The 26,867-nt window shown below is 38.2% G+C and overlaps 1 protein-coding gene across 1 annotated transcript in view; it reads right to left on the bottom strand.

Moving 5' to 3' along the window:
- Positions 1–26,867, bottom strand: part of ACAD11 (acyl-CoA dehydrogenase family member 11) — a 103,659-nt gene that overhangs the window by 70,155 nt on the left and 6,637 nt on the right. Inside the window, exons 2-9 of the mRNA XM_025374793.1 lie at positions 19,395–19,494; positions 17,354–17,479; positions 16,342–16,503; positions 13,982–14,146; positions 7,867–8,008; positions 7,084–7,205; positions 5,004–5,110; positions 3,042–3,168 (exon numbers count right to left, since the gene is read on the bottom strand). Coding sequence (XP_025230578.1) covers positions 3,042–3,168; positions 5,004–5,110; positions 7,084–7,205; positions 7,867–8,008; positions 13,982–14,146; positions 16,342–16,503; positions 17,354–17,479; positions 19,395–19,494 — 1,051 coding nt within the window. The remainder of the gene's footprint in view (positions 1–3,041; positions 3,169–5,003; positions 5,111–7,083; positions 7,206–7,866; positions 8,009–13,981; positions 14,147–16,341; positions 16,504–17,353; positions 17,480–19,394; positions 19,495–26,867) is intronic.

The raw sequence follows: 26,867 nt of genomic DNA, 5'->3' as shown, positions 1-26,867 counted from the left end.
CAAAAAAGAAAAGTTGGCCAGGTGCGGTGGCTCACACCTGTAATCCCAGTGCTCTGGGAGGCTAAGGTGGGAGGACTGCTTGAAACCAGTAGTTCTGGGCAACAGAGTGAGACCTGGTCTCTACAAAAAAATGTAAAAATTAGCCCAGTATGGTGGCATATTCCTGTAATCCCAGCTACTCAGGAGGCTGAGTTGGGTGGTTCGCTTGAGCCCTGAAGTTTGAGGCTGCAGTGAGCTAGGATCACATCATACACTCCAGCTTGGAGACACAGCAAGATCCTGTCTCTTGAAAAATAAAAATAAAAATTAAAAAATTAAAAAAAAATAAATAAAAATAAAATAAATAAATAAAAGGCCGGGTGCAGTGGCTCGTGCCTGTAATCCCAGCACTTTGGGAGGCCGATGTGGGCAGATCACGAGGTCAGGAGTTCGAGACCAGCCTGGCCAATATGGTGAAACTCCATCCCTACTAAAAATACAAAAATTAGCCAGGCGGCCGGGCACGGTGGCTCAAGCCTGTAATCCCAGCACTTTGGGAGGCCGAGACGGGCGGATCACGAGGTCAGGAGATCAAGACCATCCTGGCTAACACGGTGAAACCCCGTCTCTACTAAAAATACAAAAAACTAGCCGGGCGAGGTGGCGGGCACCTGTAGTCCCAGCTACTCGGGAGGCTGAGGCAGGAGAATGGCGTAAACCCAGGAGGCGGAGCTTGCAGTGAGCTGAGATCTGGCCACTGCACTCCAGCCTGGGCGACAGAGCGAGACTCTGCCTCAAGAAAATAAATAAATAAATAAAAAATTAGCCAGGCATGGTGGCAGGTGCCTGTAGTCCCAGTTACTTGGGAGGCTGAGGCAGAAGAATTGCTTGAACCCGGGAGGTGGAGGTTGCAGTGGGCTGAGATGGTGCCACTGTACTCCAGCCTGGGCAATAGAGCGAGACTACATTGAAAAAAAAAAAAAAAAAAAAGCCAAAGCATGGAAGACCCTCCTCTAGGGCACTAAATCTCATGTTCAAGCCCTGGCTTCTTTGAAACAGATCATTTGCTTTTTTGTTGCTGTTGAGACAGGGTCTCACTCTGTTGCCCAGGCTGTAGTGCAGTGGCACAATCTTGGCGCCCTGCAACCTCTGCCTCCCAGGTACAAGTGATCCACCCAAGTAGCTGGGACTAGAGGTGTGTACCACGTCGGGCTAATTTTTGTATTTTTAGTCGAGATTGGGTTTACACCATGTTGCCCAGGCTGGTCTCAAACTCCTGGGCTCAAGCCATCCACCAGCCTCGGCCTCCCACAGTGCTGTGATTACAGGCTTGAGCCAGCATACTGGCCCATTTGCATTTTTTTGGACAGCTGTTGCAGCCTTCTGTCTGGGGGCAAACACTACTGTTATAACAGGTTGTAAGAGATCAACCCAAGCAGTCATCCATGTGCAGGTAATTTTAAAATCAAACATCTTGATTTCTTTCCCTTTCTCATTTTTGCTGTCTATATAAGCCAATCACATGGGCTCCATTGCGGGAAAATGGTTGCCACTTGTGCTACAGCCTTCTTCCAAAATTCTTTTGAGATATGGCTTCCGTTGTTTCATTATTCTAGGGGTTAATCCATTCTGCTTTCCAAATCTAATTTCCATTCTCTTTTCAAAACCTTAATTCCTCTGATATGTCCCTCTTCTGTTTTCAAGCGTATACCAATTTATTCCATTTTATAAACAAACTTTATTATTTATTAAATTGGATTTTATTTGAGGGAGGGGAAGACAGTGTTGAATTCCTACTGCTATCTTAACCTAAAAGTGTTGCATTTCCTTTTTAATACTCAAAAGCTCACAGTTTTAAAAATCAGAATTGAACAAATACTAACTAGATCAGAAAATATTCAACATGATACTTTAGTCACTAAACACATGTGAGAGGTGACTATTTTAGAAAGAATTTCCTCACTTTAAGTAGTATTTTTAAAAGAAATTATACCCTATTCTGAGACAAAGTTAATCTCAAGCCAGATATTTACTAAAAATATAATATTTATATAATTCGAGCAATAGCACAAACTGTCCTACAAACACATATTAGCTCTGAACATTTCTGTTGAAAGGATTTTGGTCTCTTTCAGTTCCCTATTTGATTTTGCCAGGCTAGTTGCAGATCTCTCAGAATCATAGATGATTAAAATGAGAATGTATTGTATATTTAGTTATACCTACTCACATTGTAGAGGAAAATACTGAGGCCACTAAAGACCACCTAACACAAGGCCACCTAACTTGTGACAGGAATAGACTAGAATAAAGCCATTTGCATTTCTACACCAGTGTTCTACCCACGTACACACACCCTGCCCCACCTCCCTTACATATTTTTGTAAAAGTTTTTTGATCTTTTCTTCACAACATTTATCATCTCTTATTTAGTGTCTTCCTTTCCTGCTAAAGTCTAAGCTTCACATGAGCATAAGCTCTGTATGTCTTATTATTTATTTACATTCGGTAGCTCTCCAGGTGCCTAAGCCATCATCAAGTACCCAATAATTATTTGGTAACTGAATGAATGGATGTTCCATGTTGCCTCTCTACTCTCAGTGAACTTATTGAAACTTAATGCCTTAAAATAGTAGCTTATAGGGAAGAGGGGTGGTAGTATCTGTGAACAGCTTGAAATGATATGTAAAATTCTCTAGGTGTGTCTATCTTGTATAGTCAACACTTCTCATTAAATTGTCAAAGGGGGTCCATATTTACAAAAAAAAAAAAAAAAAAAAAAGATAATGCCTTAGGACAAGGCCCCCAAAGTAGTGTTTTACTCTAATATATTTAGGCTCCCAATTTTAAAACTGCTAATTCTCTTTGGCTTAATTATAAAGCCACAGACTTATCTGTGCATTCCCTGGGTGCTATCGTGGCTCAATGCTAACGTGAGAAGAAGAATCCAGGTAAGGACTGACTGAAGAAAATGACACCATGCTTCTCCTATAAGCAGAAATCACAGAAGTATTCATCGATAGTCCTTTAGCACAAATACATTCTGTTTATATAATACTCACCTTTTCAGCTGGAAGAATGTGTTGTTTCATGAAATGCTTCACCTTGGTAAGAACTTCCTGACCTTTCCGAGTCTGTACAAACAACTGTCCAGTACTATCAGTCTGTGGTAGTACAGTACTGAAAGTTCTTTGCCAAAAGAAAAAAGGAAAAAAGGTTACAAAGATGTCCAAAGATCATCATTACATAGTTCTAATATAACGTGAAGTTTCCTCAGCTACCCAAAAAATATCCCCTAGAAGGAGGAGCTGTATTTTATATTTTAAAAAAGTCTTTCATATTGTGGACTGAATGTAGAATCTCTTATATTTTAAACATTTAACTTTAATGCTTAAAGCACTATTTGGGGAAAACATATAGGCCTGGCATCACCTCAAGCAATGTTAGTGATAGATGCAGGAGGCACAGTGTCTTGTCTGGACGTGCCCACAACGGACTGGGGGGCACGCCTGCACACTGGGGGAATGGGGTGGAGCCACCGGGAATTTGAGCCTTAGGTAGGGGGAGGAGCCTGGCCTCTTCAGCTAGCGTGTGGTAGCCTGGCATTCAATCTGTGAGGTGGGAGCCTGTTGGCAGGACCATCTCTTTCTTTGCTGAGAGCTTTCTTTCCGCTTAATAAATCGGCCCTCCTCACCCTTTAATGTGTCTGTGTGCCTATTTTTTCCTGTGAGACGAGAACCTGGATTTTAGCTGAACTAAGGAGCAAAAAATCCTGCTTCATTAGTTTTGAATCTTTATTGAAGTCACCTGTCAGAATCTCCAAAAGAAAAAGCAAAGAAGTTGAACACAAATAATCATTATTCTTAGTATTAATACATGCCTCACAAATACAGCTGCTGAATATTAGATCTGTAGAACAGAAAACCAAACACTGCATGCTCTCTCTTACTCATAAGTGGGAGTTGAACAAACCACCATGGCACATACATACCTATGTAACAAACCTGCAGGCTCCGCACATTTATCCCGGAACTTAAAAATAAATTAAAATAAAACAAAGAAGACCTGTAAAGGTCATTATGAAGCACAACAGAATCAATTGTAATGGTGTAGAGAGAACAAATACCCATCTATAAGATAAATTGGAAAAAGCAATTGCCCTAACATTATGCCATGGGTACTTGTGGCTTACGCAGAATTTCTGGGACAGCATCACACATGCATTTGGTAAGCAATGGGAATGTAACTGGCAAAGTGTGTTCCATGCTTGAAAAAGTGCTCCCGCTGATGAAGACATGATGATGGGTTTCAAAGATGCTTATGAAATGTCTGAATAAAACTTAATGAAATATAACAGTGGAACAGAACAATATTTCTAAATTAATAAATCATCTTATATAATGCATTTTTAAAATTAGGTATATGTAAGTGACTTAAATATTAGAAAGAAACACTTGAGAGTTTTATCTATATCCTTAAAAGTTTACACATTCGGCCGGGCGCGGTGGCTCAAGCCTGTAATCCCAGCACTTTGGGAGGCCGAGACGGGCGGATCACGAGGTCAGGAGATCGAGACCATCCTGGCTAACACGGTGAAACCCCGTCTCTACTACAAAATACAAAAAAACTAGCCGGGCGAGGTGGCGGGCGCCTGTAGTCCCAGCTACTCGGGAGGCTGAGGCAGGAGAATGGCGTAAACCCAGGAGGCGGAGCTTGCAGTGAGCTGAGATCCGGCCACTGCACTCCAGCCTGGGCGACAGAGCGAGACTCCGTCTCAAAAAAAAAAAAAAAAAAAAGTTTACACATTCAAGTGGCACAAAAATACTTTTAAACTTAAATATGGAGATTTTCTTTATGTTTTAGGTCAATTTGTTTTTAGGCATAAAAGAGATTTACCAAAAAAAAACTATCGTGATTGGCAGCAGTATGCAATAAAAATAATCCCTACTCCCCTAAAGTTTATAACCTTCACATACGCAATAAAGGCTCTAATTTCAGTTAGCCAAGGAATCTGTTTTCCTTACCGTTTGGAGAGTTGTAGTCCAGTTTCTGCCAGAGGTTGCACAACATTGGCAAATAAAAAGCTATCCTCAGATGAATTATTTCCCAGAAGATATCTGCTATATATCCCCTACAAATAAACGTAGAACAATTAAAATTCATTGGAAACCGTCCTTCAACTATCCAATCAATCTTTCCAGTTTCTCAGTTATGTGGGACATTATACTCACACGGTATGAAGATGTAAAACAGACTATCAATGATATCAATGTACATGCAGGAGTAATTATACCCTTCTAAAGAGTCATACTCATATCATCCAGTTAACGCACTCTCATCCTAACATAATTCTAATTTATAATCAAATCAAACTTGAAAATGATCTCAGCAGTTACCAAAGATACCAAGTCTGCAAGTTATTTCACCTCTAAAGATCACTACCCTCCTTCATAATGGGGGAAAATCTAAAGAAACAAAAATAAGATTAAAAAAACTATAAAACCAAAGGGAAGACAATGAGATGATCTCTAAGAACATTTTATCTCATTTTTGGGCCCCTAATTTAGGTAAAACTGTCTCTTTTGAACAGTGTTAGTTGAATGCTAATCAGTGTTTCTTTGATAATTCTCCATTTCTGTACTATCAACATAATAAACTCTTTCCTCTCCCCTAAAAACAAACATCACTGTGTCTTCTTTATATGATTCCTTATACAATAAAACACTGTAATAGTTCTTCTATCATATTCAATTTTATATTTCCAATGAGATTGGAATGTTTATGATCATCTTGAAAGCTACTACATGTACAATATACATAGTTTATGTTGTACAATTTTTTTTGAGACGGAGTCTCACTCTGTCACCCAGGCTGGAGTGCAGTGGTGTGATCTCGGCTCACTGCAACCTCCACCTCCCAGGTTCAAGCGAATCCCCTGCCTCAGCCTCCTGAGTAGCTGGGACTATAGGCACATGCCACCACACCTGGCTAATTTTTTATTTTTAGTAGCTATGGAGTTTCACCACGTTGGCCAGGCTGGTCTAGAACTCCTGACCTCAGGTGATCCACCCATCCCGGACTCCCAAAGTGATGGGATTACAGGCATAAGCCACCGCACCTGGCCTATGTTGTACATTTTAATGTCAATCATAATCCATGTCAAACTTTTATTTGAAATGAAAAGCCATTTCAAATTTAAAGCCTATTTGGTATCTTATTTGTGGAAACTGTCAAATACAGAGACATACCCATTTTGAGAAACCCATTCTTTCAACATGATTAACTCAGGGTACAAGATGAGATGTAACACAACTATTTCAATTGTTCATGGATAGTATGAACTCTGAGGACAGAAAGTCAATTATCATAATTTTCCTTAATCATTCTTTTCTCATTCTTTTTTGCTTTCGAACTTATTCACCTGTTTTTCTTCTAAACCCTGGCCCCTTGCTATTGATGAAGCATCTCAATTTCTTAAACCTCCAAGATTCAAAGTGCCTGAAAACTGGATTAGTACAAAGAAGGCATCTGTTTAGATCACAATATAATTAGAAAAAAAACTAAATTTATGCTCTATTATGTTTTAAAATTAATCACACAAATATGACTATGAAAATAAAAAAATCTTACTCATCTACTTACTCAAAAACATTTTAAGAGGCTACTACACACTAGATACTGTGCTGGCCTCTGAGAAGTACAGATAATTCTTCCCTCATCATCAACCCTAACTAATAAATGGTTTCATAGTCTGAGGCAGAGATCATCAAAAGATCTTAGCTTTTTCTCACACTGGATATTCAGGAAATGACTAACCCTTACCTGCTTTTCTCTTTTTATCATTATATCAGTCTTTCTTCCTCCTTCCATCTTGTAAGTTGATTATACAAAAAACTGATAATACATTTTGCTACTCAAATTTTTTCCTTGCCAAATTCCTATTCTGTAAATTCTGGATTTATATTTTACCCACGTCTGATACCCGTCATTATGATAAGCAAAATGATCTAAGGATAAAGAATATAAAACCCGGAAGACTGGAAAACATTGTCAACAGTACATTGGTAAATAATGGCAAAACACATGTTTAAAACAATTAATTACCTGTGCTATTCCAGCCATCTTAAAAAATGAAAGGGCAAGAAAGAAATTCCAGTTAGGAAGAATAGAATTAATTCCCCTGCAGTGGCAATATATTGAAATCAGTTCTTCCATTGATGGTATCCCTATAAAAATGGCATGTAATATAAACTTTAATTAAAATGTCATGGTGAATATTTCACAATGTTATGAGACAGATATGTAAAATAGAATGTAATAACCATTAGCCCATACAACAAAACATGTTCTAAACCTTGACTTCCAAAAGATTATCATATACAAAGGATTATATTTGGTCATAAATTACTAAAAGTGGCATGCTAAGTTCAGAAAATTTAACAAAGAAAATGAAATAGGCCAGTCACGATGGCTCATGCCTCTAATCTCAGCACTTTGCAGGGGCCAAGGTGGGAGGATCACTTGAGAGCAAGAGCTTAAAACTAGCCTGTGTAACACAGTGAGACACCGTCTCTACAAAAAATTAAAAAATTAGCTGGGCATAGTAGCATGTGCCTGTAGTCCTAGCTACTTAGAAGGCTGAAGTGGGAGAATCACTTGAGCCTAGGAGTTCAAGGTTTCGGTGAGCTATGATTGTGGCACTGTACTCCAGCCCGGGTGACAGAGCAAGACCTTGCATCTAAAAGTAATAATAATAATAATAAAATAGAAACATGTTTAAGAAACAAAAACTACTATCTAAAATTGCAGGATTTTATATTTTAATTATGAAAGTAATAAAGACAATTTTATATTAATAGCAATTTAGACAACATTATGTTCTCATACCTGAGTTTTCTTGAATACGAGAACCTTGATTTATCATTGGAACTGTCCTTGGCCAAAAGTAGAAGGCGGAAAGATGAGCTAAGTCTGACAAAGGATGACCAATGGTTGAAAGCTCCCAATCCAGCACCGCTATAACTCGACACTGTAATTAAAAATACAGAGGTCTTTAACATATTGAAACTTAAAACAAGCATAATAAAGAAATAACATCGAATACATTCAAAATCATGTTTTCCATCAAAAGTCAATTTCAGGTATTTACCCACAGTGGCATATCTCATTTATAAAATAGCCAATTAGCCTTGATTATATAGAGCTAAGTCCTCTGGTTCCATCGCTGGCCATCAATCCTTCTCATTTTACTTTACACAGCCTTAATATCTCTGCTAATGAGCAGATGCAAAAGCAGTTAAAACTTCTCAACTGAAAGTAACTGTGATAAAAAGGAATTATAGTGAATTACTTATATTTTAATAATCCATGTTATGCATGATTAAACATTTGCTTTAGTAATTAATCTAACTACATAACAAATGTACTACTCCACCCATAGTACTTTTAAAAGTTATTTCACATTGTAGATACAAAGCATAATTGTTATAAAAGATACTGTTAGTTTTATAAATATAAAACCCACCATTACACAGCAACATAAAACAATCATGTAACGTGGAACCAATAAAACAGAAAGTTTTCCTCATTCAACCTTGTAACAGTATGTATCAAGGGAATATTTATCTTCTTTTTTTTTTTTTTTACAGAGTCTCGCTCTGTAGCCCAAGCTGGAGTGCAGTGGCACGATCTCCGCTCACTGCAAGCTCCACCTCCTGGGTTCACGCAATTCTCCTGCCTCAGCTTCCCGAGCAGCTGGGACTACAGGTGCTTGTCACCACGCCCGGCTAATTTTTTTATATTTTTAGTAGAGACGGGGTTTCACCGTGTTCGCCAGGATGGTCTCGATTTCCTGACCTCATGATCCACCCGCCTTAGCCTCCCAAAGGGAATATACATCTTGATGTTAAGGATACAGGACATTCTATTGTTCATTTATTATGTTCCTTTGGCTGTACATATGGCCAAAAAAATCAATTTGCAGAATAGTACATAGCATATGATCCGATTTTTGCTTAAAGAGAAAGATTATAAATGAATACTGAAAGTTGAAAGGATATTGCACCAAACTGAGAGCTATGGCTGTGGTTACTTTAAGGGATTAAGGCAGGAGGGATGAGGTCCAGAGAGGGGAACCTTCACTGTGGGGTTCTGTATACAGGAGTGATGTGACATGATCTGTATTTTAAGAGGGTCACTCTGGCTACTATGATTTCAATATACTATAGGGGGCCAGTGAGGCAGCTGCAGCAATACTCTAGGCAGGTTATCCAAGCTACATAAAACTGCAGACCCCATTTAGGTAATATGAGTTACTGGGTTTCATGCCTCCATATAACCGTGTGTGCTTGCATTCCGTTGCTCCGCTGGCAAACTTACACACATTACTGGAGCTTTGTGTGGAAATGTGGGCTTTGGAATCAGACAGGCCTGTATTCAAACTCTAGCTCTACCATTTGCTGGCTGTATAACTCTGGACAAGTTAGTTAACCTCTCTAATCCTCAATTTCCTCAGCCATAATATACACCTCTTACACAGGGTTAAGATTAAATGGGCAGGTAGCACGTATAGTTCATTTACCAGTTTCTAGCAAAGTACCTGGCACACAACAGATGGCCAATATGTATTTATTTGATATGTACAGAGCCTCACATATATAGCCAGGCAATCAAAACTTGGCCATTGTTACTGTGGAAAAAAATTGATCACTCCCTTCTCTATGACTTTATAAGAGCTTTTACTGTGGTTATATTATACTATAAATTTGTAATATTATAAGTATTATAAATTACTATACTAGTTAGGTTTGTGAAACTACTGAAGAGGATGGATGCATTTTTCTCTTACATCATTCTATTTGTTATCTATGCTTTTAACATCCAAAGAAAGGATGAGGCACTTATGCGATAAATGATTACTTTTCTTTTTTAATACAAATTGGGAAACTTCTCTGGAGTTACGTTTCAGAATATCTGAACCATTTTTGGGGTAAAAACACAAAGCCATAAAACAAAAGCCAGTGAGAAAAGCTGATGGCTCATCAAATTGCATAAATTAGTGCAAATTAATTAGCAATAACTTATAGAATCCTGTCGATGCCTGTTTGTGTTGAGAGTTATTAAAAGCTCAACATAACTTTTAGTGGTTGATCTGGACATTTACTAAATCGTCTTACTGCTACTAAGGAACTTATTAGTAAAATGATTTTTGACAGTTTTTCTGAAACCTCAGCACAACAGAAAGCTTTTAGTTTTTTAAATTATCTTCTTTATAGAGAGATTCATTTTATGTATATTTTTTATGCCATTGAATTTTATTAATATGTATGTGTATTGGCATTCAAAACAAACAAACAAAAAATACATACAATCCAACAGAACAAACAGTAGATTAAGAAGGCAGGGAAGAAAATAACAGAATTTGTTATAAAAAGATGAAGCTAGGAGTAAGGTTATTACACATAATTGAGTGTGATAAGACATGCAGAGTTGTTAGTGTGGGTAGTAAGATTTGCTTTGAATTTTATAGTGGGTAAAATAAAGTGTGAAGCATGGTCAGTCACAATCTTTACAGCGAATGCAGGTCAAAAACAAACCAGCTGCTCAAGAGGGACAACTTTTCTTGGCAATGAGGCTAAAGAAAAATATCACCCATCAATCTGCATACAGGTGATATTGTGTAGCGGACTAAAACGGTGTATGCACAATATCACCTGCATACAGGTGATATTGTGTAGCGGACTTTATATTGTCTTCAACAATATAAAGAGAACTTTTCAGGTGCATGATGTAATTCCTAGAAAGCAGGCTATGCTGGAAAATGACTGAAAGGACAAAGATGAGTCAAGTAGAAGACAAAACCACATGCTGGGAGTGGGAGCCGAGATGGGACAAGAAATGTGAGAGTTTGAGAAGAAGATAAAAGAATTAGAAAAGCCATTTTTTAAATGCCACAGGTTTTACTAAGAGATGAAGTTACAGCCTAGATAAAATCATGTGGCATAAAAATGTCTCAGACCCAATTAACCTTATTTCACTTTATTCTGCAGTAAAAATATGAGGATTCAAGTTTAGGGCTAGAAACTGGTTAAAGTCAAGGGGTGATGAACATCCCCTGTAGGATTATTAGAAAAAGTAAAATAATAATAATAATGATGATATGAAGTCAGGATGGGAAGATTCTAGAATAATAAGTAACCTAAGGTCAGGACACTTTATAATTCTTACATTACTTGCATACATCTATAGTCAAAAATTATTCATGAAATCGATACTAAAGAGGGTAGTTTTTGAGATGACTGATTATGATCATGTGGCTTATGTAGGATAAGAAGTCAAGTGAAGTCATGAAGGGCTTATGGATTCTAAATTAACAGCAATCAAATTTACAGTGTCTCAGGGAAGATACAGAGAAATAAACGAACAGAAGGTAAAGAGGGTGAGGTCAAAGATAACAGGTTTCAATTTCTAGATCACTGAAGTTGACAAGTTCCAATGGATGTTCCTAATTATATTTTTCAAGTTGAAATGACAATATGCAGATTTTACATTAAACTCCAAGATCCTAAACATTTCTCTACCGGTAAAATTTATATTTGGAAAATCAACATTTTCCAGGAAAACTGGATTTCTTTTCAACACTGCAGTGAGCATGTTGTGCTACTGAAACACTTGCTCAAACATGCTTTAAATACTTTATAAATAAGTAACGGAAAATAATTTCGTTTTGCCATATCCTGTAGTTTCCTTTACTGGCTTACCCCACACATTCCTGGAAGGTTTGTCATTTAAAATTGCTTTGTCTTCTTTCTTAATTGTTGTGTTTTCTGATGACAAAAACACAACATGCTGTTGTTTTAAAAATGAAAACCAAAAAACATCAAATCCTAAACATTACAGAAATGTACAATTATGTCTCCTCTAATTCCATCCCCTACAACCACTGTTTAGGTTTTAGTACATATTATGAAAGATTTACTTATACCCTAATATTTTTCTGAAGAAGCTTGACAAGTAGTCTTAGAAAAGTCAGAGAGAAAAATGAAGGGGAAAAAATGGAAAAGTGAGGGTACCTGAAATAAACTGAGCATCATTGATGTGCCAGGTACCAGCTAGTTGCTCATATTGACTGTTTCATTTTAGCTGCCCAGCAACTCAGAATTTTTTTTTTTCAATTTTAAAAGGCACACAATGTCAATTTCCTGGGTTTGATAATGTACCATAGTTGTATAATATCCATTTTGCAGAATTTGGATGATGGATACACAGGACTTCTCTGTACTATAATACTTTTTTACAACTTTTTGTGGAACTCTAATTATTTCAAAACAAAAAGTTAAAAACAGAGATACAGAGAGAGATTAAATAACTTGCTTTAAGTTCACACTGCTAGGGAATGAAAGTTAAGCACAAATTTATGAGATGGAAATAGTTGCTTAGTGAATAATTAAAATTAATCCCTTCAACATAGATTCATTCAGAATCATATAAGCACCTGCAATATAAAGATGAATAAGACATAGTCATTGTTTTAAAGGAACTCCAAGTCTAGTGGGTTCTGTTATCTACTATAGAGACTCAATATTATATAGACTCAACTAAAATATTAAATGACACAGATCAAATACAGGCCAGATCTTGGTATGTTTTAAGGCATATGCTTTTATAATTTTCTAGATTATAAATTAGCATATTTAATTTTTCTAATCTAAGGGTAGATAATTAACAAGGTTAGAATTCAGAATTCATCAGTGCCAGTAGCAACAGGTTGCACATGTATGCACAAACATACATAATTACATACTATAATTTTAATATCTAAATTGACTTTTCTTTTTTTTTTTTTGAGACAAGAGTTTCACTCTTGTTGCCCAGGCTGGAGTGCAATGGTGTGATCCTGGCTCACCGCAACCTCCGACTCCCGGTTCAAGCAATTCTCCTGCCTCAGCCTCCCAAGTAGCTGGGATTACAGGCATGCGACACCACGCACAGCTAATTTTGTATTTTTAGTAGAGATGGGGTTTCTCCGTGTTGGTCAGGCTGGGACTTTCTATGAAAAATTTTTTCTCCTGTGGGTAAACATGCTCACATGTGTTTACATTATTTTTGGATTTTCAATTGATACACACTACTTCGAGTTATGACAACAATGCAATTTATAATGGTATTTTCCGCCATCCTTTTCCAATAGGAAAGGAACACAAAACCTGGAAGTTTAGCACACGAATTTAGAGCAGCTCTTCCTGCCCTAAAACATCTTAGCATTCTAAGAAAACTAATGAACCCAGAAAATCCTCCTCTCAGAAGCCGGATTCAGGGAACTGCAAATCTTTCTCATGCATGTAGGAATACTAAGTGCCAAATGGCATGCCCAAAGACATACAGTTAATCAGAGGAAAACTGAAGAGGTTTCCTCTTTCCCACTATACTGTAATCCTAGGCCTCATTGCAGGTGCTCAGTGGAGGAGTACAGCTTTCATTTGTTTATACTCTTTATAAAGAGTACAGTGTGCACATTTACACAGAGCAAGGTTATATTAATCTCATGGAATTCTTTTGAAGCCTCAAGAAGCTTTTGGAATTCTCTGTTCTCAGAGTTTATAACAAACAGATAATAAATTCTTCATGAGATAGGGCTAAAAACCCCAAAGAAGTATAAATGAACCAGAAAAAAAAGCAAGAACATGGATAAGCTAAATATTGTGACTAGTAGATGAAAAACTTCTTTGAAGAAAACAGCGTTATGCATGTAAAATTCCCAAATCCTTTTAAGCAGTAAACCAAATACCACTTGGGATTAGAACCAGTCTTAAAGGTAGGCAGCTAACTTACGCTGGAAAATCTGCAGGACTGCTTTCTAAAAATTTTGAGTGGTGATGACAGTCTTGAGCTGTAGGGGAACAGGGAGTCGGTTGGGCTTCTTCAGTGCTCTGGGGGAGCATTTACTTAGTATTGTGTCACAAAACAGACCTACTCAATTAATTGTAAACATAGTTAACTGTACCTCTTTAGGGTGGAAAACTATGTTATCTAGTCTGAAATCTCCATGAATCAAATTCTCTTCATTGTCATTATCCGGCAAGTTCTTCATTAGCCAGTCCGATAACTGTTGCATGGCAGGGATGTCCTGATGAGCTGCAGCTTGATATTGCTTTGTCCAGGTTGATACCTAAAGACATATAAATAAGAAAAATAGTAAAGCTGAAAGTGGAATGTAGGATCTAGCAATTCTAAAATTAAAACAAAATTCAAATGCTGTTTTACTCCTAAATACTTAAGACCCATACTGGTGATACTCATGTCAGCCTAAAACACTCAAATCAGCCTAAACCTTAAACATTTAAGTCTCTTTTCCATATAGTTCCATTTTACTTACCTAGCTTTTTATCAGGAGAAAAATACTGGCCTAGGGATCAAGAGATATGGGTTCTAGTCTTTATTCAACAACTACTTTGTAGAAGAAAAAAGAAAGAATGCATACAAACACACACAAACACACGTGCACACATACCCACTCTCTCTCCCTCTCTCTCACACACACACACAAACACAAATATATAGATATAGATAATTTCTGGAAAGGGTCATGAGAAATAAGTAACCCCTGAAAAAGGGAATATGGGGACCAGAAGAAAAAAAGAAGACATTTACTTTTTTTTTTGAGACAGAGTCTTACTCTGTTGCCTAGGCTGGAGTGCAGTGACTCACTGCAACCTCCACCTCCCAGGTTCAAGCAATTCTCCTGCCTCAGTCTCCTGAGTAGCTGGGATTACAGGTGCACGCGACCATGCCTGGCTAATTCTTGCATTTTTAGTAGAGAGAGAGTTTCTCCATGTTGGTCAGGCTGCTCTCGAACTCCCGACTTCATGATCTGCCTGCCTTGGCCTCCTGAAGTCCTGGGATTACAAGTTTCAGCCACCGCACCCCGTCTACTTTTCATTTTAATACTCTTTCTTATTATCCATAGAATTTTCTAAATATATTACAGGTATGATTAGTGTAAAGATCTTCTATTGTTCTTAGAATTGAATATAAACAAATCAACTTACTCGTAAAGTCCTCCAACAAGTGGGACCATCTTGTTTATTTGTTTTTTTAATCTCCATTTCCCAAGGCATCTTTGCTCAATTTAGTGCAATAGAGCAAAGATCTTTACTTGGTCTTATCCAGTCACATCGACCTGGGTTTAAATTATATCTAAGCCACTTACTTGTATATTACTTGATTGATGCAAGCCTCCCTTTCTTCATCTGCAAAATGGGAGTAGTAATATCTATATCTTAGGGTTGTTGTAAAGATCAAAAAAGAGAGGTCAACAACTCACTCTGCCATGTAGGACCTAGCATATAGTGAGTATTCTCTAAACTTTAGTTTCCTTTTCTCTTTCCTTAACTCCCACAAAATGATATGCTTATAAAGGAAAGCAGCCCCATATATATCTAGTATTGCTTTCCTTTAATTTAAAATGATCCCCATCACTCTAAATTTTATCTTTCCTTAAATACTCATTATAAGATATCTCTCCCAGGAAGCTTTCTCTATATGAGCAAGGGCAACCCAGCTTCTACCCTTTGAATGGCTCTTATGATGAGTATCAATTTACTACTAGATTTTACACTCTTTTACACCATTTTCAGGTTTCATGTATGACATGCATGTACAGGTCTCTCAAAAATGACCACAAGTTCCTATGGGGAAGAACCTATTGTATATTTTTCTTGATATTTAACATAATACTCAGCAGGTATTAAACACACAGTCAAGCTTAATAAATGTCTGCCAGTCCAACTTAGAAAGAAAAAACTGTAGGCTGGGCGCGGTGGTTCATGCCTGTAATCCCAGCTCTTTGGGAGGCTGAGGCAGGCGGATCATGAGGTCAGGAGATTGAGACCATCCTGGCTAACACAGTGAAACCCCATGTCTACTAAAAATACAAAAAGTTAGCCGGGCGTGGTGGTGGGTGCCTGTAGTCCCAGCTACTCGGGAGGCTGAGGCAGGAGAATGGCATGAACCTGGGAAATGGAGCTTGCAGTGAGCAGAGATTGTACCACTGCACTCCAACCTGGCCAACAGAGCAAGACTCCGTCTCAAAAATAAATAAATAAATAAAATAATAAGAAAAAATTGTACAGTTAAAAGTATTGGAAAATTAAGTGAAGAGTCTAAAACAGAAGATTTTGTGGAACAAAACCTAATATAAAAACATAAGATAATTTTATACTAAAAACTAGTCATTCTGAAGGACAATGTTAAAAGTCATAGCCAAGCTTCAGAAAAGTATACAATAATAAGTTTTTTTGTTGACTAACAAGGTATATTATTTACAAGAACTTGAAAAAATAGCTATTAACGTGGATGCATTACCTGTCTTTTGCAGTACCCAGCACCTACACCATATCCTTCCAGCTGCAATGACTGTATATTCAAGGAATGTAACTGAGCCAATGTTTCTACCATGGCCACATATATGGCTGAACGTTCTGCTGGGCTAACTCCAGGAACTGTTAAATCACGAAAGATTCGACCCTATGGAAGTGATTACAACAGATTATTTAAATATGTGCAATCAATACTTTGTGGAATATACTAGAAAAACATTCATTTGTGAAACATATTTAACATTAGAGTATACATGCCAAAGGGAAAATAAAAGGATATGCCAAGATAAATGTAAACATCAAAACTACTCTCAACTATTTTACAGAAAAAATTTAAAACACATTTTGAATTTATTGTTCTTAATGGCTTGACCTATGTGGAGTCTTGTTTTCCCTACTACCTTATGGACAATTTGGTTATTGCCATTACAGATAGCTCTTTACTGACACCTAGAGGAAAATTTAAGAATAAGTCAATACCCCTTAATTACTAAATTTGTTTTTTGTCTATTCCATCCCTCCCTTTGTAAGTGCTCAAATTTGAACAAAATTGTAAGTCTTTGCAAAGTAATCTAATTACCTAAAATGTTAAATAACAAACTATATCATTTATTAAGTATCATAAAACATCTTTTTTTTTTTTTTTTTTGAGACTGAGTCTGGCTCTGTCGCCCAGGCTGGAGTGCAGTGGCCGGATCTCAGCTCACTGCAAGCTCCGCCTCCCGGGTTTACGCCATTCTCCTGCCTCAGCCTCCCGAGTAGCTGGGACCACAGGCGCCTGCCACTTCGCCCGGCTAGTTTTTTGTATTTTTTAGTAGAGACGGGGTTTCACCGTGTTAGCCAGGATGGTCTCGATCTCCTGACCTCGTGATCCGCCCGTCTCGGCCTCCCAAAGTGCTGGGATTACAGGCTTGAGCCACCGCGCCCGGCATAAAACATCTTAATTAACTTCATAATTAAAAGTAAAAGCAACAAAATAAGATTAAGTGTTAATTTACCTGCACATGTTCCATTATGTAAAATTCTGTTCCAATGACAGAAGTATCACTGCAGTACAGTATAGGCTTGGGAACAGGGAATCCAACTGAAAACAAGGCTTTCTGGACTTTAAATTCTCTATCAATCTAAATAGGATGATAAATCATTAAAAATCAGAGAAACTGATTTAATTATAATTAAATGTAATAACTACTCATCAGCTAACCTTAAGGCTAGAAAACAACGTAAACAGTATCAATAAATACTCCAGAGGATAATAGTAATAACTTCCCTAATGTAAGCATTATGATTATAAATTAGACCACTACTAAAAAATGTAATTTAATTAGAATGAGAAGATGAGCACCTGCACAAGACTTAACCCTGGCTCTGATGATGTGAAGGCAATAGTTACTGTTCACAATATTTCACATATTTTATCATAAAACATCCCTTTTTCCTTAGCAGTTCCCTGGCTGGCTGCTCACTCTTTCATGTCTTCCAAGGAAGCTCAAGTAAGTCTCTATTCTAGCACTCTGCCACAGTCAAATACAAAGAGCTGGGGGTGAGAGGTGAGTGGTGGTGGAAGGAAAAGTACCTGCCCTTTCTGGAGAGCAAGGGAGGCATGTGTTTCCAGGGCAGGGGCATGGGGATCTTTCCCGGCACTCATGACTGCTGTGGAGCTCAAGATAACTACCAGGAAAGTAGGCAGCTAGAAGCAAACTGGAGCCCAAATAAGATAGTGGGGAAAAAATGGCTTCCTTAATTAGGACAGATGCACAGGCTATCACTCAGGACCCAAGGGCAGAGCTGTTGATGCAAGCCAAGTACCGATGGCTCATCTACATGTAGTCACCTGGCCCCAGACTCAGGCAATGGTGACTGACCATTCTAAGGAGGGGAAACTATGCAGCTGCGGCAATAACCGTAACAGAAAAGTAACGAAACCATGCCCAGGGTGAGAGCAGCCAGTGGTACCAAGGACTGTGGAAAGAAGTGTTAACCACTCAGGTGTTGGGAAATGAGGGGGAGGAGGTAAAGGGGAAAGGGCAAAAGGGTTAGAGAAGCAAAAACTGGATCACAGAGCAGGAGCATTGCTTTTTTCAATGCAGAGTTGAGAAAACTGAAGGGAGTTGAAACAGAGTACTCCAGATCCTTGGGAGCTATACTAGGGCTGAGAGCATTATGCCTTGTTCTGATGTGTTCAGGTGGGATGCCATCAAGAAAAGAGACAAATAAAGCTGTTTACTGAGGCATGCATGGGGATTATCCTTTAGCCATACTATATTGATATTTAATAAAAGTTACCCAACTTTTTTTATCTTAAGCATCCAACTTACTTCATGTTTCTGGGAATATGATATGGGACCAAGATTTTCTATTACTGTAGTATTAAGCCTACCCCACAATTGTCCTTCCCTAGTGAGCTGGGCCTGGGAAGCACCTGCTGTACATCCAGTCATACCCTAAATATGCACAGTGCTTTTAATGTTCTACAGTGCTTTGATTTCTGTCCCCTCTTGTTCTCTGAAAATCCACAGATAATACCTGTTTTCTGAAGACAGAAAAAGCTAGTTTTTAACAGAAATCTTTTATAATTCTTACTAATATTTAGAGAGTACTATAAAATACTTATTCAAATCTTTCTTTTTATCACCAAAAGATTAGAGAATTGTCATAGCAAATGTATTAAAATAATTCTGAGTAGATACTATTACATATAATAAATATATAACAAAACAAAACATCTATAGATGAGTAGCACTGAAAATATTCATTGGTTGATTTTACTTCTAGCCAACAGTGTAGAGGAAAATCAAATACACAAAAGAACTGGGTGTTGTTCAAGATTAATAGCCTAAAGATAGACTTACATTTCAACCTCAAATCATTTTTTAAAACAAAAAAAGATATAATTCAAGGGAAATTTTCATTAGAAATAAAATACATTTTATGTTATTTGGCAATCATAAGATGCCTTTTAAAAGAAAATTGGCTTTGTGTATATTAAAAGCATTTATTTGTCACCAAAGAATTTATCATTACATTTGTATACTATACCTTATGTGCTTTAGGAAGAAGTGAACCTGGTGGTTTTTTCCTGAGCACATATGTTTGAAAGCCCTTCTGGAGATAAAAGGTTGGATTGGACTGTCCTGCTCTAGATAAAAGTTAAAAAAAAAAAAAAAAAAAGGTCAATTACAAAGATATGTTTTCCTTCATCCCCAAATCCTACTGAAATGTCAGAAGAAACAAATGAAAATAAATTCATCTCAATGCTAGAAAATCAAGAGGGGTGTTATCAGCAGCTCACAACATGAATTTCTAGATTAAAGCAGATGGCAACATACTGGCAGCTGGAGAATCTGTGACTCACACAGGTAGAAGAGAGGATCACACTTCCTGACTGCAAATCCGAAGTTTTATCAGGAGTACCTGTAGAACAATCTAAGTAAACCTGTAGAACAATGACTGATGTAAGTAAATAAAGAATCTGAGGAGAGATTGTAAGTTATCAGTCAGAAAATGAATTAAAAGATGCAGGAGCAGTTGGCTTAATGCCCCCTCATCTGCCTTTAGAGAGATAACCCTCATAAGTGTCAACAAGGTTAGTGTGTGAGTTCAGCTCTCTACAATGGGAGTTCTGAGAAGTGAGGTCCCACAGTGAGCATCTGGCCCAGGGAAGTGCAATGCCCCTCAACTAACTCACAGACACCAGGGCATTGACTTTCCCTGCCAGATGAGCAGAAATTCTCACCTAGACTAAGGATAGACACTTCCACTACCAAAACTATTCAGTCTATTCCTTCACTTATAATACGGACATTTAAGAATCACCCAACTTTGGAAGAATCCAACTATATAAAGGAGAGATCCTAAATTAAATAAACAGAAGAACCAAACCTTAAAGTAACAGGTAATAGGAGAAAGTAGAAAAAATAATCGTTAAAGCTTCTTCGCAGGACTCCAACCTCCATCAAGAAAAAACAAGCATGATCCTAGACTGAGTGTGGCAGCAGCCCCAGTGTCTATGTCTTCTATAAATCAGACCCATCCTCCCTGGCAATCACATCAAGGAGCACTGGTTTTGGTACCATCTAATCCTGTGTGAGTGCCTTTTTACCATATGAAGGTGGAGATAATCACCAGTGGTCGGGAAATAGGACCACTACAGGCTAGCCTGTCTTTATTGATATAGAACAATTTATCTTTGATGCTGCAAACAATCAATTGCAACGAATTTTTTTTTTTTTTTGAAACGGAGTCTCGCTCTGTCGCCCAGTCTGAGGTGCAGTGGCACGATCTTGGCTCACTGCAAGCTCCGTCTCCCAGGTTCTCGCCATTCTCCTGCCTCAGCCTCCCGAGGAGCTGGGACTACAGGCGCCCGCCACCGCCCAGCTAATGTTTTGTATTTTTTAGTAGAGACGGGGTTTCACCGTGGTCTGGATCTCCTGACCTCGTGAACCGCCCCCCTCGGCCTCCCAAAGTGCTGGGATTACAGGCGTGAGCCACCGCGCCCAGCCACAGCGAATTTTACAAACACATTTTTTTTTTTTAATGCCAAACATCTGATTGGATGCATTTTTGATGAGGCAGTTCTCTAGTCTTATATAAAGCACTGGTCTTTCATGATAGTAAATGACCCAAATGAAATACAAAGAAAAAACTAAAAGCTTCTTGTTGAAGATAGAGTGACCCAGCAAGTCTGCTTCTAAATATATATCCAAGAGAACTGAACACATAAAATTAACACAAAAACTTGTACATGAATGTTCACAGCAGTACAATTCATAACAGCCAAAAATTAGAAACAGCTCAAATGTCCATCTGCAGACAAAAGGATAAACAAAATGTGGTATATCTATACAATGGACTATTGTTTGGCAATACAAAGGAATAAAATGCTGATTCATTTTATTCCTTTGGAATAAACGTGGATGAATCTTGAAAATATTATGTTGAGTGAAAGAAGCTAGTCACAAAAGACTACATATTATGTGATTCCATGTCTATGAAATGTCCAGAATAGGCAAATCCATAGTGACAGAAAGTAGATTAGTAGCAGCCAGGGATAGGGGGAGGAAAAAATTGGGAAGTATGAGGTTTCTTTGGGGGTGATGGAAATGTTCTAGAACTAGATAGTGGTGATGATTGTACAACATTGTGAATATATGGAAAACAACTACTTATACACTGTAAAATGGTTAAATTTTTAAATGTTATGTTATATGAATTTCTCAAAAACAAACAAAAACAAAAGTTTCTCTTTTGAGGAAGTATCTAAAATGGTTATAACAAAGACAAAAAAAAATTGCAGAAGCCCATTTGCATCGGAGGATCATTGTCAACACTGTCAATACAGTACTCGCTAAATTTAACCACTCCAAGCATCAGGCCTCCAAATAGCCTGGAATCACTGATGGTCTCAATGTAAGAATCATCATTGAGCCAATAGTCATAACTATTGATTAGTTCTTGGACAAGATATTTGGTGCTGAGAGAAATGTGTTGATCTATAACCTAAGAGATGGTACTTTTGATGTGTCCAACCTCCATTAACAAATGGAAAATCTTTGCATGTAAGTGTGCAGCCATAGTCACTTACTTGGTTAGAGAAGACTTTAAACAGACAATCTCACGAGACCCTACTAAGCCATCCATAGCATTGGTTCCCTTAGGAGCATAAACAGACAGGAAAAACAGGATGTTGTCATGGCAGCATCAGATGAGTTTCTTCAGCAGACTCCTTGCAGCAGTCCAGGGTTTACTCTATGCCCCCATTCCCCCTCGGTGACAGCTCAGGTAAGAGGGAATGAGATCAGGAAATGGGTGAGTATGGGTACCACCTTGATTTAGAAGTCTTAGTCTATTTAGGCTGCTAGTCTATTCAGGCTGCTATTATGAAATACCATAGACTGGGTAGCTTATAAACAACAGAAATTTATTTCTCACATTTTTGGAGCCTGGGAAGTCAAAAATCAAGGCACCAGCAGATTCAGTGTCTGGTGAGGACCTGCTTTCTTATAGATGGCACGTTCTTGCTCTTTCCTCACATGGTGGAAGGGGCAAGGCAGTTCTTTGGGGTCTCTTTTATAACACGAATCCCATTCTTGAGGCCACTGTACTCATGATCTAATCATCTCCCAAAGACCCCCACCTCTTAATATCATTACCTTGGGAGTAAAGATTTCAACATATGAATTTCTGAGGGACACAAACATTTAGATCATAGTAAAGCCTCATGCCCTACAGAAGCCATTATCTGTAGTAGCAGTCTTTTGGCACCAGCTTCCAGGGCCCTAGCAAAAGACATGACTAGTTGAAATAATCCTCTACACTTAGGAAAGCCCAAAGCTATGCCTTTCCACCAGATACTTAAACAGTTCATTTATAGACTTTCCAGTTCAGATGCAGTTTACTAATTAGATGTTATTTTTACCATAAGGAATGTTGCCTGGAAACACATCTGATATGCCACCTTTACCAAGTTTTCAGAATTACAGAGCTAGAAAATTAGATAAATTTATCCACAGAGCAGGAGAAAGGTTTTTTAACCCTTTATTTATGTCACTGTTAACAAATCTCAGACTCATGGCATCCTCCTAGAGGGTGCATCTACCTGCATCTCTAAGCTTTAGAAACTCAGAAATTCTTATAGGAATTTTTTTAACAGAAAGGAACGAAAAAAGAAAAGCACAGGCCCTGATAAGGGAATCCGTTATGTTTGTGGATATCTAAGAAGCCATCTAATCCCTTATGCAGAGATTTGAAAATATTCAGGATTTGCTGCTTTTTAATTTTACTCCTTTTCCTTTGGTGGAAATCATGACTGGTGGAATCATGACTATTCTGATCAAGTGCATTTAATAAAACCACTAAGCAGACTCAGACCTTCACCAACTATCTACTCTGACAACCAGTTTGGTTTGCTCATTAAGGTTTATGATATTGAGTGAGCAATGACGAAGGATAACAACCATCCCGGCAAATTTGAACTCACAAGCATTCCTCCTGAACCCTTTGGATTTCCACAAATTTAAAAAACTTTTTATATTGATGCCAACAGCATCTCAAATGTGTTTGCTGTTGATAAGAGATCAGAAAAAAAGAAGATTAAAAGACAAATGACCCAGTGTTTGCCCATGGAAACACTGAGTATATGGTCCAAGAGGCATAAAAGTACAAAGCCGGAAAACAAGAAACAGACAGAGTTTCTCTTAAGAAGTTGCTCAGATCCTATGTATTCAATAGGCCACAGTGAAAAATGAGAGATGGCAAAGCAGAATCAAAGATACAGTCAAACGGAAGACTCCTGACAAGTGCAATGGAGTCATCAATGATGAGTCAAGAATCTCATTACTGAGAAGGAAGAATTTAACATCAGCCAAAAGAGCTGGAGAGTGTCCAAACACTTCCATTATCACAGCGTACCAGAGCTAGCACCATGCTAGGTGCTTTGCTAGGGACTTCCCTAGAAGTGGTTACCCATCCTCTAGAGGTGTGTCTTCTGGAACCATGACTACAGAAACAGACTAAGCCAACCAAAACTCAACATGAAGTTTGAACATGAACACACAGTCATGAAATCTGAAGGACTCTGATTTGCAGGAAGTCAGTTTAGTGACAGGTTTTTTTTTTTTTAAATCATACTTGAGCTGCTATTTCATATATTATTAGACATTGTTGAATACCTGAATATACACAGGGTAAGGACATATAGTTGCACTTTATCCACATGATAAATAGAATTCGTGACAGAGGACAAAGGTTTTTAAAATTGGCATGATTAAAAAAAAAAAGAAGAAAGAAAAACAGTGAGTCCAGACTACTTAACTTAGTGTAAGACTGTCCCTCCCCAGCCCCAATACATACCTACCACTTCCCATTTCCTATCACTGACAGCACTGCTGCCTTGAGACCACCAGAACTGGTTTCACTGTGCTCTTTACCCCTCTTTATATCATCAATACCAGAAGTCCCAAATTCCCGTTTATACTTGTTTACTGAATTATGATTCCCATAAGACTCTGCACATTCCCTATTGAGATCTTCTCCACCCCCTCAACGCCTGATATCCTTCCACTGTGCCCCTGGAACTCACAGTCTTCCACAATTCCATACAGCTTCAATATCTTCTCTGAATAGACCCTTTACCTCCTTGCTCTAATTAAAACCTGAATATTCCATGAGAATCCTGTTTCCTTTGTAGGCTTCTTAAGTGGTAGATGTTTTTCCCACATCAGTCTTCTAGTAAGCCTGGATGGAGTTTATATCCTTCCTGAAACTCACTGCCACTTCCAGACTCCTTGCTCTCCCTCCTGTGTAAATTCTTCCCTCAGCTTTGAATCTCAGGCCATGAGACTCTGCCACCCTCTACCCCTTTTTCTTGCAGTCACCTACTAACTCTCAGATCATTTCCCCTCATTTCTTAAGGACTTTGGCATATTCACTACTACTCTAATTCACACTACTCCTGTCTTCATTCCTGATTTCAAAATCTACACAGATGTCCCTTTTAACATTTAGGCCAATAAGTTCCTTAATTTTTCTCCACCAGTGATATTTTCCTTGACACTATCTCAGCCAGTAATTCTGAGTTACACCCTACATTTTAGCAATATCAACAGTAAAAGCACTGAATAATCCTAGTTTCTAAACATTTCTACCTCTGACCTCCTGCCTTTCCACTCACTCCTGCTAGTACCTCAATTCCAAAAATCCTTCAATCCTAGACCTACCATCCACTGATCATACTGCCATTCACCTCATATCCCCGGACCATGTCCTTTGCCCAAGACTGTGGGAGCCCACCTCTTGCATCACTGTGACCTGGATGTGAACATGGAGTCAAGAGATAGCATTTTGGAACTTTAAGACTGTCCCATTGGATTTTGGACTTGCATCAGGTCTGTAGTCCCTTTTGTTTCAGACAATTTCTCTGATTTGGAACAGGTGTATTTACCTAATGCCTGTACCCCCATTGTATCTAGGAAGTAACTAACTTGCTTTTGATTTTACAGGCTCATAGGCAGAAGGGTCTTGCCTTGTCTCAGATGAGACTTTGGACTGTGGACTTTTGAGTTAGTGCTGAAATAAGACTTTGGGGGACTGTCAGAAGGCGTGATGCATTTTAAAATATGAGGACATGAGGTTTGGGAGGGGTTGGGGTGGAATGATATGGTTTGGTTGTGTCCCCACCCAAATCTTATCTTGAATTGTAGCTCCCATAATTCCCAATTCCCACGTGTCGTGGGAGAGACCTGGAAGGACGTAATTGAATAATGGGGGTGGGTCTTTCCTGTGCTGTTCTCATGATGGTGAATAACTCTCATGAAATCTGATGGTTTTATAAAGGAGAGTTCCCCTGCACACACCCTCTCTTGCCTGACTCCATGTAAGACATCCCTTTGCTCTTCGTCTTCTGCCATGATTGCAAGGACTCCCCAGTCATGTAAAACTGTGAGTCCATTAAACCTCTTTCCTTTATAAATTATCCAGGCTTGGGTATGTCTTTATTAGCAACATAAGAACAGACTAATATATTCTTTCTTAACTAGGTTAAATTTGATAGTAAATTATATAACCACTACCTTGAATACACCTTCAGTACACTTCACTTGCCCTTTCCTCACTTCATGGTGTTTGCTTGGCAAAACTTCCATCCATGTTAAATCCATTTTTTTTTTTTTTTGCTTACACTGATGTAACTGGCCATAGCTGAAGAAAGACACATACAGTCATAATTACTGTTTTAGGTTAGGTTCCCAATAAACAGATCATGAGAAAAAAAATTATATACAAGTGACTTATTAAGGAAATGTTTGGGGAACTAATAAGAAATTTGAGGAAGCAGGTCAAGAAAGGGGAGAAAGACAAGCGAGGGTGTGGTCTAAGACAAAGTCCCTTAGAGGGTAGCTTCAGCCTGATCTCACCAGTGTGTGGGTGGGGGTAAAGATAATGGGAGAACTCTGCCGTGTCGAAGTTCAAAACATGTCTCTGAAGCAAGGATAATGAAGATTTCATACTTCTGAATCACTAGCGGTTAAGGTCCATCTCAGGTACTACAACAGTAAGAGCAAAGTGTGCTCCAGCAGCCTGAGGGCAGTTTGCGAAAAAAAGAGCCATGTTCATTGGAAGCAAAAACCAACAAAGGCAAGACATGTACAGCAACACTAAGAAGGGATCCAAGAGGATCTGGACAAAGCATTAATAATATCTACTGAAATATCTATTCTTGCTTCAAATTCATGACCTCAGCAAACCTCAAAATGAACCGCATCTGGCAATCATATTTCCTTAGCTCACTCATTCTCCCATTCTCTTGGATGGCTGTTTCATAATTCTCTCTCCTCAAACCTCAAACACTTTCTTCTCCATCTTCATTCTCAGCTACTTAATTACCTAGTTTCCTATTTCAACGAGCAAACAGGAGCAATCAGATGAGAACTTCCACAAGCTTACACTACTGTATCTACTGCATACAGTAATCTGTACCCATATATTCTGTCTTCCCTCCAGAGTCTGCAGAAGGAT

This window comes from Theropithecus gelada, chromosome 2 (assembly GCF_003255815.1).
Source record: "Theropithecus gelada isolate Dixy chromosome 2, Tgel_1.0, whole genome shotgun sequence".
Classification (NCBI taxonomy): Eukaryota; Metazoa; Chordata; class Mammalia; order Primates; family Cercopithecidae; genus Theropithecus; species Theropithecus gelada.
Note: the sequence above shows the minus strand (reverse complement) of the source record. Positions and strands in the feature narration are given on the sequence as shown.